This window comes from Silene latifolia, chromosome 10 (genome assembly GCF_048544455.1).
Source record: "Silene latifolia isolate original U9 population chromosome 10, ASM4854445v1, whole genome shotgun sequence".
NCBI lineage: Eukaryota > Viridiplantae > Streptophyta > Magnoliopsida > Caryophyllales > Caryophyllaceae > Silene > Silene latifolia.
In genome coordinates this window covers 10,553,590-10,570,099 of record NC_133535.1, presented here as the reverse complement: position 1 = coordinate 10,570,099, position 16,510 = coordinate 10,553,590, and the positions used below count along the sequence as shown (strand labels likewise).

Below are 16,510 nucleotides of genomic sequence, written 5' to 3'. Positions count from 1 at the left end.
ATAGACTCAATAATGTAGGCTAACAAAAAGACGATAGTATAAATGCAAGGCAAGATATGTCTTGCGCAAATTTTCTTTTGCAACTATTGACCGACGACGAAGTGACAATTTTTTGCCAAAAGCACGAAAAAGACGTCGTACCTTGAATTACAGGTTTTCAATCCTGAATTAGACAAGTCATTAGTATTTGGTAAGCAGGAGTTGATTAGTCGTCATTACTCATTAGTATGAATGTAACTAGAAGTGGGAACAAACACAGAGACGGTGAACTCTCCTTTTAGAGGCAGCACCGCAGCAGTTGCCAAAGAAGGCCATTAGCACCCATGCTAAACACATGCTCATATTTCGATGACATTCCGGTCAATCATGTCTCAAAGACTCCCAACATTTCCAGCTGCTCCTTTGATATTGGCACCAACTTCAAAAATGAAGGTTTTAAATTCATGAAGATGTAAGTGCCTATATAAATCAAAGAGTGATCAAGATCAAGAACATCGCACACAAAACAGCTCCTGACAACTACACACAAATACACAATGAAACCAATCAACTTCCAAACCCAAAATGAAGTTCCATGTAATATTTCTCTACTATGTAGCAAACCAGCCTTTCTTTTCGTCTTCATTTTTGTTATGCAAAATACTACAGTAACTTCGGCATTGCATAATATTGACTACCCAGGCAACAAGACCGACTACATCTCATTGTTGGCCATCAAGAGCCAACTATCGGTTCCTTCAAACCGCGTTTTAAGCTCGTGGAATGAATCAATTCACCACTGTTCTTGGGAGGGGGTTACTTGTGGGCGTAAACATAAAAGAGTGACTGTACTAGATTTGCGTTCTAGGGGTTTGGCAGGAACCATATCTCCTTTCATAGGAAACCTGAGCTTCCTTAAGATCATTAACCTTTACAATAATAGTCTATATGGAGAAATCCCCAATCAATTAGGTCATCTATTCAGGCTTCATGAACTATGGCTATATAACAACACACTTGTAGGTGAAATTCCAGGAAATATATCTGGCTGTGTTAACCTCAGAGTGATTTTCATAGCAAACAACAAGATAGAGGGAAAACTCCCAATAGGATTAGGAGCATTGTCGAAGCTAACAAACTTTCGAGTGCATATGAACCATCTTACGGGCCCTCTTTTTAAAAACATACAAAACCTTACTTCTTTAGAAGCAATAGATGTTAATTACAACTCATTTACGGGAACTATCCCTAACGGCGTTGGTAGGATGCGAAATCTAAAGGTCTTTGCAATTTCAGAAAATATACTTACAGGCACGCTTCCCACGTCCCTTTTTAATCTGTCCTCCCTTAAAACTCTTGATTTTGTTGGCAACCAACTACATGGAGAACTTCCAGCAAATGTTGACTTCAATATACCTCGTCTGAAATGGTTCAACCTCAACGGAAACAACTTCACAGGATTAATTCCAATCACGATTCAAAACCTCACAGCTCTTGATGTTATTGATTTCGGTGATAATAATTTTGTAGGAAAGGTTCCTTCTTATTTTGGGATTTTTCATAATCTAACCATTTTATGTCTTTCAGGGAACCACCTACATGGTGATATTAATTTTATAGATACACTAGTTAACTGCAGCCTATTACGTGTCCTAGATTTGGGTAGTACTCACTTTTCTGGTGCACTACCCAATTCTATTGCCAATCTCTCCACCTCTCTGGAATTTCTCGCTATAGAAAATATTCCGAGAAGTGGAAAAATTCCAGAAGGTATTACGAATCTCAACAATCTTGAGATTCTAATTCTGCGAAACTGCACATTAACGGAATCTATTCCTCAAGATTTCGGGAAGCTCTACAAATTGGAACTACTTCACTTGGACATCAACAATTTAAAAGGTAGTATTCCAAGTTCCTTGGGCAATTTATCACACTTGAGTAAGCTTACTTTACATAAAAACATATTGGAAGGGAGTATACCTCCACATCTCGGGAATTGTCGAAGCTTGTTGTTCCTGAATTTATCATACAATGAGCTCAATGGAACCTTGAACAATGAGCTATTTGAAGGATCTGCTTCGTTTGTAAGCGTAGATTTGACTCAAAATCATTTGGAAGGCTCCCTACCTTTGGAAATGAGTAAACAAGTTAACCTACAAGTCTTAGGACTCTCTAACAACATGTTTTCAGGTATCATTCCAAACGGTTTAGGGGATTGTTCTGACCTTCAAGTCCTGTTACTGGACGGAAACTCGTTCTATGGAAATATTCCTTCATCCATGGCTTCTTTGGCTAGCCTCCAAGAAATTGACTTTTCTCGAAACAATTTATCTGGCCCTATTCCATCCTTCTTCTCTAAATTTCCACAACTATATTACCTTAACTTATCTTACAACGATTTTGCGGGAAGGGTTCCAACGACTCCAATATTTGCAAATGCAAGTGCGTTCTTTATTGACGGCAACAGCAGGCTTTGTGGAGGAATTAAACAGCTGCAATTACCTAAATGCTTTGAGAAACGGAGTAAGGTGATCATTCCAATCATCAGTGCACTTGTTGGAGTGGTCGCCATGGCGGTAGGGGCCGCAGGGCTGTACCTGGCATGTATCAAAAAGAAAAACACACCTCTTTTATTAGATTCAATGATGGGAAATGCAACTGTGAAAGTGTCTTATGACATGTTACTCAAAGCAACGGCTGGTTTTTCTTTAGAGAATCTACTTGGGATGGGTTCTTTTGGATCCGTGTTTAAGGGGATTTTGGATGGAAAATTGGTTGCAGTGAAAGTCCTCAACTTGCAACACCGTTGTGCATCTAAGAGTTTCATGGCAGAGTGTAACACGCTGAGGAATGTCCGTCATCGGAATCTGGTAGGCGTTATAACAGTTTGTTCCAGCATTGACTTTCAGAGAGACGATTTTAAAGCACTGGTATATGAGTTCATGCCCAATGGAAGTCTAGACAGATGGTTACATGGAGTAGATCGAAACATGAGCGTTGCACAAAGGGTGGAGGTAGCGATTGATGTGGCCCATGCACTCAACTATCTCCACCATGAATGTGAAACTCCAATAGTGCATTGCGACTTGAAACCAAGCAATATATTGCTCGATAATGACATGGTTGCTAATGTTGGCGATTTTGGATTAGCAAGGTTTCTTACTCAACCCCGACATCCGAATCAAAGTAGCACTATTGGGATCAGGGGCACTATAGGGTATGCAGCTCCAGGTAATATTAGTGTGATACCTATTTATAATTAGTTTGACAAACATTATATAACTATATTATCATCAAAAGACTAAGATGAACAAACTCGGTATCCGCTAGACGTAATCTAAAATATTAGCTCTAATTTTTTTTTTTATAAAATAGACCCTTTCATACATGCAAATTAGAGAGCTTACCTTGCTAACATGATTCTTAATAAGTGAATGTTATAAGACTTGCTTATCTATTTAATACCGATTTACGAGTCTAAGCCTTTGCACTGGGTTCCCATGTCAGAGTACGGGCTTGGAAGTGAGCCATCTACAGAGGGTGATGTTTACAGCTTTGGCATATTGCTACTTGAGCTCATGACAGGAAAGAGTCCAACAGACAACATGTTCAAAGAAGGCTACAACCTTCATAGGCATGCGGAAGCAGCATTACCTGACCAAGTTTTACAAATTGTCGACCCATCACTTGAAGAAGATAATCTCAATGAAGATGCCAATGACACAAGGGCAATCCAGGATGAGCTTCAACGAAGAGTGGAATGCATTACCACTGCGATCAGTATCGGAGTGTCATGCTCGAAACATTTGCCACAAGAACGAATGAAAATAGTCGATGCGAGAAGCAGGCTTCAATCAGCAAGAGACAACCTTCTCAGTGCTAGAAACAGGCGTAATCTTCCTGCAAGAGGCATATCAAGATTTTAATCAAGATTACATGTATGCTGGTATGACATTTCTACTTGTACCGTTGATGGTTACAGGCTGAGAGGTTGATTTTAATCAAGATTACATGTATTCGCAACTGAAGGCTCAAGATAGATCAGAATGATTGAAACTACAAATCCACCGTAGTTGACTGTAAAATGCTTGTAAGTTCCTGTCAGTCTGCACTGCTGTGCACAATGACTGACAAATTGTTATGCAATCTACTAGTTATCGTGTAAAATAGTGTTTTTTCAAGGCTAGCTGGTTTCTTGTGTTAAGCATACCATCCACATTGAATGTACTAGTAAGATTTGATACAGGATTAAAGGATTTTGCTTCTGGATTTGTGTGAAATTATGAGCTTATTATCCACCTTCCGTCCAAGTTGGTAAGGTGTCTTATTGATGAAATAACCTGCAGTCAAGTATACATTCTCCTTGGAAGCCAGCCTGAAACCGCAAGCCCGGGTCTTAAGTTCGGGTGTTCGGTCAAATCGGAGTCAAGTCATTCGGCCCGGATTAAGTTTTGTCAGGTCTACTCAAGTTATCATAATTTTTGACAAATACTTATGTAAGACGGGAGATTTTATCATTAAACTAACTGATTCAAGTTATGAGACCGCCGAGATCATCATGTTGTTATTTAGTTACCAAATGACTAGTGACCATCCAGGTTATAATTTACGAAACATTCGTAAATACTTTCAACTTTCGGATTTTTGGTAAAGAATCTTCAAAAATCTAGGTTGATAAATATAGTTTGGATATTATGCTTAAGTTATACTCCCTCCTATTCACTCATTTCCTCTCTCTTTCCGTTTTCATGATAGTCGGATTTTCTTCCCTCTTTCCTTTTTTGGAAGGTTTTATGTGGTCCAAATCAATTGTATGTGGGGTAGAGTAATTTGTGTAGTCCAAAATTATTTTCTTATTTTTTGTGCAAAATGAAAGAGGAAGAAATGAGTGAATATGAGGGAGTATATAGCACCGTCGCACCCAATGATAATGCGTTATGTTTGGTCCAGACTCCAGACCGACAAATACCCGATTTCTTGGCACGATATGATGAATATAGTTTTTTTTTTTTTTTTTTTTTTTGGCAGCTGTAAAAACGAGTTTCATACAGATGACATTTGACTCAATTGGTCAAATGTACTTATTTTACTAAAACTATAAACTGGAACAACAAGGAAGCTACATCGGGTAACATAAATGTGTTGATAGCGAACGGATGGCTGAATTCGGGAAGCAACTTCAACATCCTGAGCAATCTTGGAGCGACGAACATAGATGGCCAAACGATCGAACCAAACCTTACTCATCTTAACCAACCAACGAGACCCTTGACCCATCGAGAATGAACAAAGTGTACTTACACCACAAGGATGTAGAAAGGAAAGGCGGAATGTAGACCATAAAAGCCTACCTCCAGAGGATGATACGAAATGCGGAAGCGGATTAATAGAAAAATAAAATAAAAGGGATATTTGCCTTGAATTCATGGGTAGAATTCAAGTCAATGGGATATTTGCTCGGGTTAGACCTATAACTCGAACAATGGTGAACTATAATCAAGACCTATTGATTATAAATCGGGTTAATGCTTGAAACGCGTCAAACAATAACAAATTTGGATCGAAACGCGTCGAGCCATCAAACAATTGCAACAGCAACGTTCAAGTTTTTTTTTTTTTATCATTCATGTGTGTGTTCCCAAATAAACTTGATTGGCTATAAATAGCCTTAAAAAGCAGCAAACGAAAAGACAAAGGAAAACTAAAAGACTAATTATTAATGATAGCTATTAATACAAACATTGCATCCACCCATGCCATTGATCCATTGAATCAAACCATGTTTGTCTCGCATCATACTCCCCTTCTTCAAAAAGAATCGACCCGATTCTTGGACCGACGACCTCCCGGATCAAATACAAATGTTGTAGCAAATGTGAAGATAGTTAAATTAGAGTAGACATTAGAATACTTCTTTAGTTCATCATCTTCAATGTAGTGTTCAACCTTGTCAATTTCGATCGAAGTGACTCTCTTGTACCATCCTGCAAACCACTCTCCACGCACAAGACCGATGGAAGTAAACTTTTTTTTTTTTTTGGATGAACAGTACCACGGTGCGTGAACAGTATTTTTTTTTTTTTTTTTTCACGCTTGGAATAAAAGTGATGAACCAGGTATGGATTATACAAAGTCGATCAACCCTCGAACTACCTCGCTCGAGTTTAACCTTTGAATTCCAATCGCAATCGGAAATTCAACCAACATTTTGACTTTGACAAACCTTACCCTTTTCTCCAAACAGTACCGCGTGCCTTGAACTTTTTTTTTTTTTATCCCACGGATGAACATACCGCGTGCCTTGAACAATATTTTTTTTTCTCACGGATGAACAGTAACACGGCTGTGAACAGTAACTTTTTTTTTTTGTAATTTTTTTTTGTCTCCATCACGCCTTCAATAACAAATTACTAGAAACTTGTTCCCGAGATGCAAAACCGATTAACCCTCGAACTACCTGTTCAAGTTTAACCTTTGAGAAAAAAAAATATTCTCATTTTACGCCACATTCGTCCCATTGAGAACGCTCGGGCTAATATTCAATACGCGTTGAATAAAAGCGGAAACAACAAATGCTAAACAAGCAAGAATTGTACTGGTGAAAGGGAAAACTTTCTGATGTTTTTATTTCAAAACTTGAATGGTCTTATTCTCCTTACAACTAGCCTTTATATAGCAAAACAAAACAGAGAAAGACTCTTGGCTTAACCATAACTTACGTACACCTAATCAAACTAGTAATTAGGCCTTAAAGAGAGTAATAAAACAAACATTTAAAAGAGTAAAGAACCATCCTCTTGAGCTACTCAAACCCCTCCTTCAATGCTTGAAATTAAACACACCATGAGGGACTTGGACTCTCCAAACCAGCCGTGTTGTTTCGCCAGGAATTGAGCACGAGCCACGTCATCATTCGAACCCTCACTAGCACCATCGATCACTACCTCATCGACCTTATCCATGTCCGCATCATTCCCTCCCTCTTGGAAAGGAATTGACCTCAATTCCGCTATGCCATCATCATCTAAATATGGAACAAGATCGCCAACATTGAAAGTAGCGTGAACGCCATAACCTCCCGGAAGCTCGACCTTATATGCATTGTCATTGATTTTTGCAATTACCTTATAAGGACCCTCCGCGCGAGGCATCAATTTATTTTTACGCTTGCTCGGAAATCTTTCTTTTCTTAAATGGACCCAAACGAGGTCGCCTTCACTGAACACCCGAACCCGACGATGCTTGTTTGACTTGCGCTTATACATCTCGTTAATGGACTCAATGCGAGCCCGAACTTGCTCATGCAATTTCACCATTGACTTAAGCTTTGAGTCAGCGTCTTTGTGCACCAATTCACCCTTAGGCAGAGGGATTAAATCCAAAGGAACAAATGGATTCAGCCCATAGACAATTTCAAACGGAGAATGCTTCGTGGCAAAAGTAGGAGACCGATTGTAAGCAAACTCGGCATGAGCAAGCTTCGTATCCCAATCCTTTTGAGTCTTACCCACCAATCCGCGTAACAAGGTACCCAAAGTCCGATTTGTGACCTCCGTTTGCCCATCGGTTTGCGGGTGATGAGATGTACTAAAAAGTAATTTAGTACCCACCTTCTTCCACAACGTGTTCCAAAAATAACTTAGGAACTTTGAGTCCCGATCGGAGACAATAGTTTTTGGAATACCATGGAGGCGCACAATCTCGCGATAGTACAAGTCAGCTATGTTACTCGCATCATCCGTTTTATGACACCCGATGAAGTGCGCCATTTTAGAAAATCGATCCACCACCACCATTATCGCATCTTTGCTCCTTTGGGTACGAGGCAATGCGACGACGAAATCCATTGATGTCAATCAACCTCCGAACTTTGACAAGTATGGGGATGGTTGTACCAATTTCAGCTCCAATGCCCATAGACTACGTGCTTCTTTCAATTCTGATCAGGGGTTTGTTGGATTCGTTCAGCTAATCCCGAATACAATTGATGCTCTCGAATTTCAGATTTGTCCAGATTATTATCGGGCTGATATTCAGGTGTTAAGGAATGCATTCGGTTCTAGTAAATTTTGGGGCAGCTACTCGCGTAATTTGCAAGCAAAAATCGATGCTATATTATTCTGGAATCCGGTTTCTTCACAAGGCATGTTCATCAAGCAAGAAGGGCAACCTGGTTGTTCTTGGTGTGAATTTCAATCGAGGAGGAGTTGGGAATTGAACATGATGAACGAGCTTATAGTGTGTGTTGAAGATGACGAACTAAAAGACGGTTCTAGTTCATTGTTAATGCTCAACTTCGATCATGCTTTTATATTCTTGCAGCTCGTGTTTTATCCTCGAGTACCGAGACTAGTTTCTGGTTTTGAAGCATCGTGGTACTCACTTGAGGATGGGTCTGAATTCGATCTAATTACTGAGCCGAGGAGATGCATAATTGATCCTATGATGTTGCAAAATCAGACTTATTGTTTCTTGGTTGTTTTTCAAGCGAAGGATGCTGCAACATTCAGGAATTCATCTTATTTGACTTGCTTGTTTGTTAATGAGTTCGAATTCTTTGTTAAACCAAGCGAGAATGCAGCAACTAAGAAGGGTTCCTCTTGTTTGGGCCATTTGTTGAATTCGGAATTCCAGTTTGATTGTGTCCATAAATTCAGTCTGCAATATGAGCTAAGTTTGGAGTTGCAAGATCAGAAAGATTCATTTGAGTATGGTTATGGGTTCGAATTGTTTTCTAAACTAAACCAGTGCATGCTTGTTCTTTTTGAGTTGCAAGGTCAGTCACGTTATTCTTTGTTCGATTGTCAAGTGAAGAGTTGTGCTGCAACCGTCCAAAGATATGCGAGTTCGATTTGCTTGATCGTCAAGAAGGATCGCGTTGGTCTACCTAGAGTTGTGCACGGAGGGTGGAGGGGAGGAAGGCACAAGCAATTATGGGACAAGCTAGTTTGGCACAAGAGGGTCTCGACTTTCAGCAGCACGGTGAAATTTAAAGGGAGAAACAAGAGGCAGTTATGTGTTGGAGATGATTCGAGTTTGTTGCATGCATTCGTTATCTTGGTTGCTCTCTTGCTTGCATTGTTCGTTTTTGATCCCGGACTCCCGGTGGATTGAAGCTACAAGAATTGAGGACAATTCTCATCTAAGGGGGAGGGGATGATACAGAAATGGCTAGGAGGGAATTAATACCCTATTTAGTTATTATTGTGTTATTTATTTTGTTGAGTTTAATGGTTATAATTAGCTAGTTAATTCTCCTTAATTTAGCTAGTTAATTCTTAGGATGACAAGAGACTTTTCAATTGTCTCTTTTGGGCTATTTAAGCCAGTTACTTGGAATAAGAAAGTACTCAAGTTGTTTTCACAAAAATATCAAATTACTTTGCAATTGTCGAGCACAATTCCGAGTTTGAACTATTGTCTAGACGCGCTTCTAGCATAGTTACTTGAGTTCGAGTCAATAGGTCTTGGCTTGGTCTCGCAATTTGTCGAGCTATAGGTCTAGCTTGTCAAATATATCCTTTGTTCTTTACTTCCGCTTTTAAATTCGCATCATAAGTGGTATCAGAGCTTCGGCTCTTGATTTCCAAAAAAAAAATTAAGACGATCTTGGGATTATCATCTCCTATTTCGTTTTACCAAATTTATTTTTTTAAAAAAAAAAAAAAAAAAAAAACAAAAAAAAAAACAGAAACAAACGTACAGAATCCAAGACATGGCCGAATTTGATGACGATGCTGTACTTGCTCAGGTGCGCGAGATGCTTCGAATTCAGGGGCGAAGGCCAAAGCAGGACGAGTTCAAAATTAACGAACTCCCGGAATTCACAGGAGGCTCCAATCCAGAGGACTATTTGGAGTGGGAAAGAAAGATAGAACGAATGTTCGAATTCAAAGATCTCAACGACGAAAAAAGGTGCAAATACGCAATCTTGAAATTGGGAAAGGGAGCTTCGTTGTGGTTCGAGGGATTGAAGGCCAAACGTACTCGGGCTGGTAAGGAGAAAATCGCTTCATGGGAATCGCTAAAACGCAAACTACGGAAAAGGTATGTGCCATCAAACCATCGAATAACCACTTACCGTAAAATTGCGGAATTTAAACAGGGGAAGTTGAGTGTGGGAGAATATATAGATGAATTTGAGGGATTGTCGTTGATGGGAGAACTGGAGGAAGTCGAGGAACAAAAAATGGCTAGGTTTTTGCGGGGATTAAATTATAATATTGCTAGTATCGTAGAGATGTACCCGTACTCTGATTTCGACACACTTTGCGGGCTTTGTTTAAAACTCGAGTCTCAAGGCAAAAACAAATATGGGGAAAGTTCTGGGTCGGATTCTAAGCCCAAATCATGGTCAAAACCCGAGTCATCTTTTAAATTTAATTCATCCAGTAACAATTCCAACCCTCCTGTAAAACCAACTTCAGGGACTTCGTCTTCTACCCTTAAAACGCCCAACACAATTAAAGAAACCAGCCTGTCCAAAGTGAGGTGCTTTAAATGTCAGGGTTTCGGTCACTATCAAAACGCTTGTCCTAATAAACGAGTAGTGACCTTGAGAGAGGCAGTGGAGTGTCGTGATGAATTACTCGAAGAGGAGGCTCGTCTAGGAGACCTGTTTGTGTTTGACGAGGGAGGCGAGGACGAAGAGGTTGAAGGATACGAGGCACCCATTTATGACACGGCTTTGGTTCTTAGAACCCTCCAAACAAAAAACGTTACCGCTGATTCCTATTAACCAAATATCCTCAATATCCTCCAAATAATAGTTTACTCTATTTACTTATATCATTCTCATTGTAATTATAGAATAGAATTGATCTTGTCTAGAGGCTCCCTTTTCTAACCATATTTAGCTTAGCCTTTCAACTATAAATACATGTACTCATCTCATAACATTGTACAATTCACAATTACTGTAAACACCTTTCTCTAACTATTCTTACATGGTATCAAAGGGTCTTCGATCCAACCTCCTCAAACCCAAACGCATAACCTTCAAACGCTCCGCCTCTTCCAACGCCACCATGACCAACAACACCATTATTTCCGAAATTTCTGTCCCAAACCCACATGATAACTCGAAACCGCTGCAATTTTTGAACCTTAACCACTGCGTAAAATTGAACACCATGAATTACACGGCATGGCGTTTTCAACTTACGAACATTTTCTTTGGTCTTAGTCTCCTTGGCTTCCTTGATGGATCCACACCACAACCAGATGCAACCATCTCTAATGAGACAAAAACTGATCCCAAAACCGACAAAACCAACCCGGCTTACTTGACATGGCTCAAGCAAGACGGACTCATATTAATCGCCCTTATGGGAACCCTTACCGCGGCCTTACAACCCTTAATAGTACGGGCCAAAACCTCTAAGGAAGCGTGGGATATCCTCGCTCATACCTACGCCAACCCGTCCCGTGCCCATATCATGCAACTTAAGGAAAAATTTGATTCGATCAAAAAATCAGCGGATCAATCTATTTCAGACTACATGAACTCAATTCAAGTTTGTGTAGATCAATTAGCCCTCATGGGCAAAATACTAGATCCGGAAGACGTCATAGCCAAGGTCCTTCGCGGCCTTGATTATGAAACCTATAAAGCCGTCATCAACCCCGTAAGAGCTCGAGACAACCCCATCACTTTTGAAGCACTTCATGAGAAGTTACTTCAACAAGAATTACTTATGCAACATGAAACCAACACCACCAATAACACCAATCTCCTGGTCTTCCAAGAAGCAACACAGTCTAGCTCTCTCTACCACCAAAGCTGAATTTCGTGCTATAGCATCCGTTACCACTGAGACAATCTGGCTTCGCAATCTTCTCACTGAGCTTCACATCACTGTCACCAAACCTCCCGCCGTTTTTTGTGACAATATCTCAGCGACTCTCTATGCCAAGAATCCTGTTTTCCACTCTCGAATGAAGCATATGGCTCTTTCCTTTCATTTCGTCAAGCAACAGTTGCATCTTGGTCAAATTCGTATCCAGCACATTGCAAGCAAAGATCAACTGGCAGATGTCCTCACCAAGCCCCTACACAAGTCGCAATTTACTGAGCTCCGAAACAAGATTGGTCTTACTAATCGTACGTCCATCTTGAGGGGGAGTATTAACCAAATATCCTCAATATCCTCCAAATAATAGTTTACTCTATTTACTTATATCATTCTCATTGTAATTATAGAATAGAATTGATCTTGTCTAGAGGCTCCCTTTTCTAACCATATTTAGCTTAGCCTTTCAACTATAAATACATGTACTCATCTCATAACATTGTACAATTCACAATTACTGTAAACACCTTTCTCTAACTATTCTTACAATTCCGACCAACGTAACCAATTATTCCATACCAAGTGTCAAATTGGGGATCGATGGTGTAGCGTTATCATTGACGGGGGTAGTTGTACGAATGTGGCGTCAAGTGAGATGGTGTCGAAATTGGGATTGGGTTCTTGGTTTCACGCAATTATTATTCTCATTTTATAGAATACAAAACTCAAAAAAAAATCAACAAACCTGATGGCAAACTTCGACGACGATATGTTACTCAACCAGGTTCAAGAAATGCTCCGTAATCAGCCAACAGGGAACCGTTTTCGCCCGAAACAGGACAAATTCAAGGTCTCGGAATTGCCGGACACTACTACAAATTTAGGCAACTACAACGCCCCTTTAACAACGATTATTCACGAAAATCACAATAGACGTTGTAGAATGTATTGCGCGAATTTTACTAAAATCAATTACAACGGGTATTGTTATAAAAACCGTTGTTATTATTTTTAACAACGTGTCACACATGCGGAACCGTTGTTAATAATTTGGCGCAAAATTGGCGCAAAGTTAGTGAAAAGTAATCACAACGGTTACTTTTGAAACCCGTTGTTAAAACATATTTGAAAACGGGTGTTTTTTACAACCGTTGTTAAAACATATTTCACAACGGTTGTTGTTTAATAACCGTTGTCAATACCTTCCATACTATAAACCACACAAACAGAAGTCTGCTGCAGCCACAAAACACAACCCTTAATACACAAACACAAACACAGCAGACAAACAAACACAAAACACATACACACTCTCTTTCTCTCTTTCTCTCTTTCTCTATTTCTCTCTTTCTCATCGTCGCTTTATCTTCTCGCCGTCATTGTGATTTCATCGTCTATTACGTTCTGTATTTATCAGGTAAATCTCGCCGTCACGTACTGTTAGTTTCATCGTCATTATTTTCTTTTTCTATTTATTTCTTTTGCATGTATGTGTTTTTATCGACCATTATGTTATTTGTTTAAGTATTGTTCGCATAATTAGTTACTAAAACAATGAAGAAGCAAGATGAAGAAGTAAGATAAACATAATTAATATATATATATATATATATATATATATTTATAAATACATAAATTAAAAAAAAAAATTACATATGTAAAAATGCAATTCTTATATTTTCATGGAGGATCTTATTGTGCTCTATCGTATCCATCCTCTCCTCCTTGGCTATTTGAAGGTTCCGTTCAGCAGTTGCTATATCGTCATATAGCCGCAAATCTTGCCGCTCCGTCAAGCCATCTTCTTTGGCGTGCTTGATGCGGATCGAGCTTCCGCAAGGTAGCTCCTGAAACTTTCCTCAATATGGAGGAACCGGCGGATGAAGTTGTTGTTGTTCTCGATCATGGTAAGAGTCTTTAGGATGAAATCATTCATTTTCTTAGAGTTTTTGAGTTTGATTTGAAAGATTAAGTAGAGTTTGTTTTTTGAGTTAGAGTTTGGAGATGAATATATGAGATAATGGAAATGTTAGTTGAGATATGCAATGTATTTATACTAAGCAATGTGTGGGTTGAGTTAATTGCTTTTTAATTAATATATATGTTAGGAAGTTGTGCCATAATCATCATCATCTCTCTCAATAATCTTTGCTTCAAATCCTATTACTAACCCTTCTCATTCCATATTATCCGTTCATATGTACAAAGTGATGTCGTAATAATGCATGCATTGGAATTCTAACAGGCCGTAATTATGCATGCATCTAGTAATATTTAATTTAATTTTTTTTTATTTTTTAAGAACAAACAACAACGGTTATTTGAAAACAACCCGTTGTCTTTAGTTATAACAACGGTTTTGTATATTAAAACCCGTTGTTATAACTTTCCCCCCAAAATTGAGTCACACTTTCCACAACGGGTTTTTATACATAAAACCGTGGTTAATAGTTTTAACAACGGTTTCCTTAAGTAAACCAACCGTTGTTAAAACCTTCTACAACGGACGCTTTAACAACGTCCGCTTTTTTATATAACAACGGTTTTTGACCGTTGTTATAGCCTGTATCTGTAGTAGTGGGAGTTTATTGGGGGCACGTACCCAGAGGAGTATTTAGAAGTTGTCTTCTCTTTTGAGGATTTTAAGGAGGAAGACAATTATTTTTTGAATTTCGATTTGCCGCCTATATTTGATAAATATGACAATGAGGAGGCGCGGTATTGTACTGAGATTAAAGACCTGATGAATTTTTATATGGTTGATTTTCAAATAGGGGAGCGTGATATAAGTGTTGAAGAGTCGTTTTTTCAGATTGAATATGCCATCAAAACGATTTCTGGCAATCTGAGTTTTCAATCGTCATTCTCATTTAAGGGTAATTATAAATCCCGAATCAAGTCAGATATTGAAGCATTCTTTAACAACGATATGGATTCTGAAACGTGCAGCGGAAATTATTCGGAAAAGGAGCAGAATTTTTTGTTCGTTCATTCCTGTTCCTGTGTCATACTATAAACTCACAAATTCAATCCCAGGTTGCATTAATTTCGTTTTTGCAAATCCTTTTAATTTTGGTAGATGTTTAAGTTCTGAAGTTATGGCTACCATGGTTGAATTAAACGCCATTCCAATGGAGTTGAGTGTGAGTGGGAGTACTTTCTGGGTTGAGTTATTTGTCGTGTGTCCTGCTAATGCTCAAGTTGGTGTCTTGATTTCTGATTTTCCATGGGAGTGTTGGTCCATTGAGAAAGTTATAAGGGTAATGGTTGATTCGAAGGCACCATATTATACACCAACTCTTGGTGTTGGGTTGGATATATTTCGTTCTAGTTGTGGATGCGAGGTTAGTCCTAAGGAGGTTCAAAAATTCTCGTGCTCGTTCGGTTCGTTTGGGGCGACTACGATAGAACCCTTGCACTCGTTCGGGTTGTTCGACAAAGGAGTTCGTGGTAAGTTAGCTATGTTTGTGCACGGAGGGTGGAGGGGTGGAAAGCACAAGTCGATATGGCACAAGGATATTCTGAAAATAAGGCAAAGAAGACTCGTGTTCATCATCATTTTCGCTATCTTGCTGGTCGTGTTCTGTTTTGATCCCGGAGGAGCAATACTACAAGAATTGAGGTCAATTCTTTTCTAAGGAGGAGGGGATGATACGGGTGTTGCGAGTGACAAGATTGACGATGGTGATGTTGCTCGTAGCTTCGTGCTAGCAGTGGGTCAGGATACCTTGTCGGGTTCTTCGTCATGTTTCGTTTGCTTGATATCTTGCAGTGGACCGTCAATTATGTGACGATTTTATTATCCTAGCTATTAAAGTATCTCTTTAACTTCCTTGTTTAATAAGGGTCCTTAATTTAGCATAAATGATGGTCTTAATTAGCAACTTTTCGTGTGTCTCGGGTAGTTCTATCAATCGGTTTGGATGGCTATTTATAGCCCTGAATGATTTGTAATTGTGATGGAACAAAGATAAGAAATTCACAATATTTGCTTGCTTAGCAATTCCCGTTTTTATTCAAATGCGTCTTTGAATATTAACTTTGTCCGATCTCAATAGGTCTTGAGTTCGTTCACTATTGATAAGTTATAGGTCTAACTTGTCAAATATCGCTTCCGCATTTTAATTCGTATCAGAGGAGATAAATCTCCTACACTTTGAATAACAACACTCCCTACGGATAAGAAACTCGTAGCCAAGAACAGAGAGAAAAAAGATAGGGAGCAAAAGAAAGAGCCACATAATCAGCCCCCAAACCAAAACCAACTTAGCAACAAGACAGAGGAAGATGGACACAACACACACCGGATGTAAAACAACGAACTTCCTTATTGACACAAGTAAACTTATTGACACCATTAAAACTAGGAAAATAAAAGGGAAAGCTTTTATTTGTGAAAACGGTAAACACGATAAAAGAAGAAAAAACATCGACAAGAAGCGAAAACCACCGCATCCGACCCAACCAACAAAACTACCAGTAACCCGATTCCTCCCCTACCAGGGACATCTCAAACAGGAAGATCCATCCACCATGACTTCACACCATCCTAAGTGAACGACGACACAACAAACACAAACAATCTGAAAGTCGCAAAAGTCCAGCAAACACCACGAAAACCAGCAAAGAACACCCATTTCGCCAAGCGAATCCTCCCAGGACCACCGCCTTGCATGCAAAAAACCAACCTACATAGACACTCAGGACAAAAGACCGATTGGTGGGGGAAAAGAGGGGAT

General features: G+C 39.2%; 1 protein-coding gene across 1 annotated transcript; it reads left to right on the top strand.

The window, feature by feature from the left end:
- Positions 1–536: 536 nt before the first annotated feature.
- Positions 537–3,905, top strand: LOC141607083 (uncharacterized). Its single transcript, XM_074426444.1, has 2 exons — positions 537–3,210; positions 3,487–3,905. The coding sequence occupies exons 1-2, from the start codon at positions 537–539 to the stop codon at positions 3,903–3,905; spliced, it is 3,093 nt and encodes a 1,030-aa protein (XP_074282545.1).
- Positions 3,906–16,510: the final 12,605 nt, after the last annotated feature.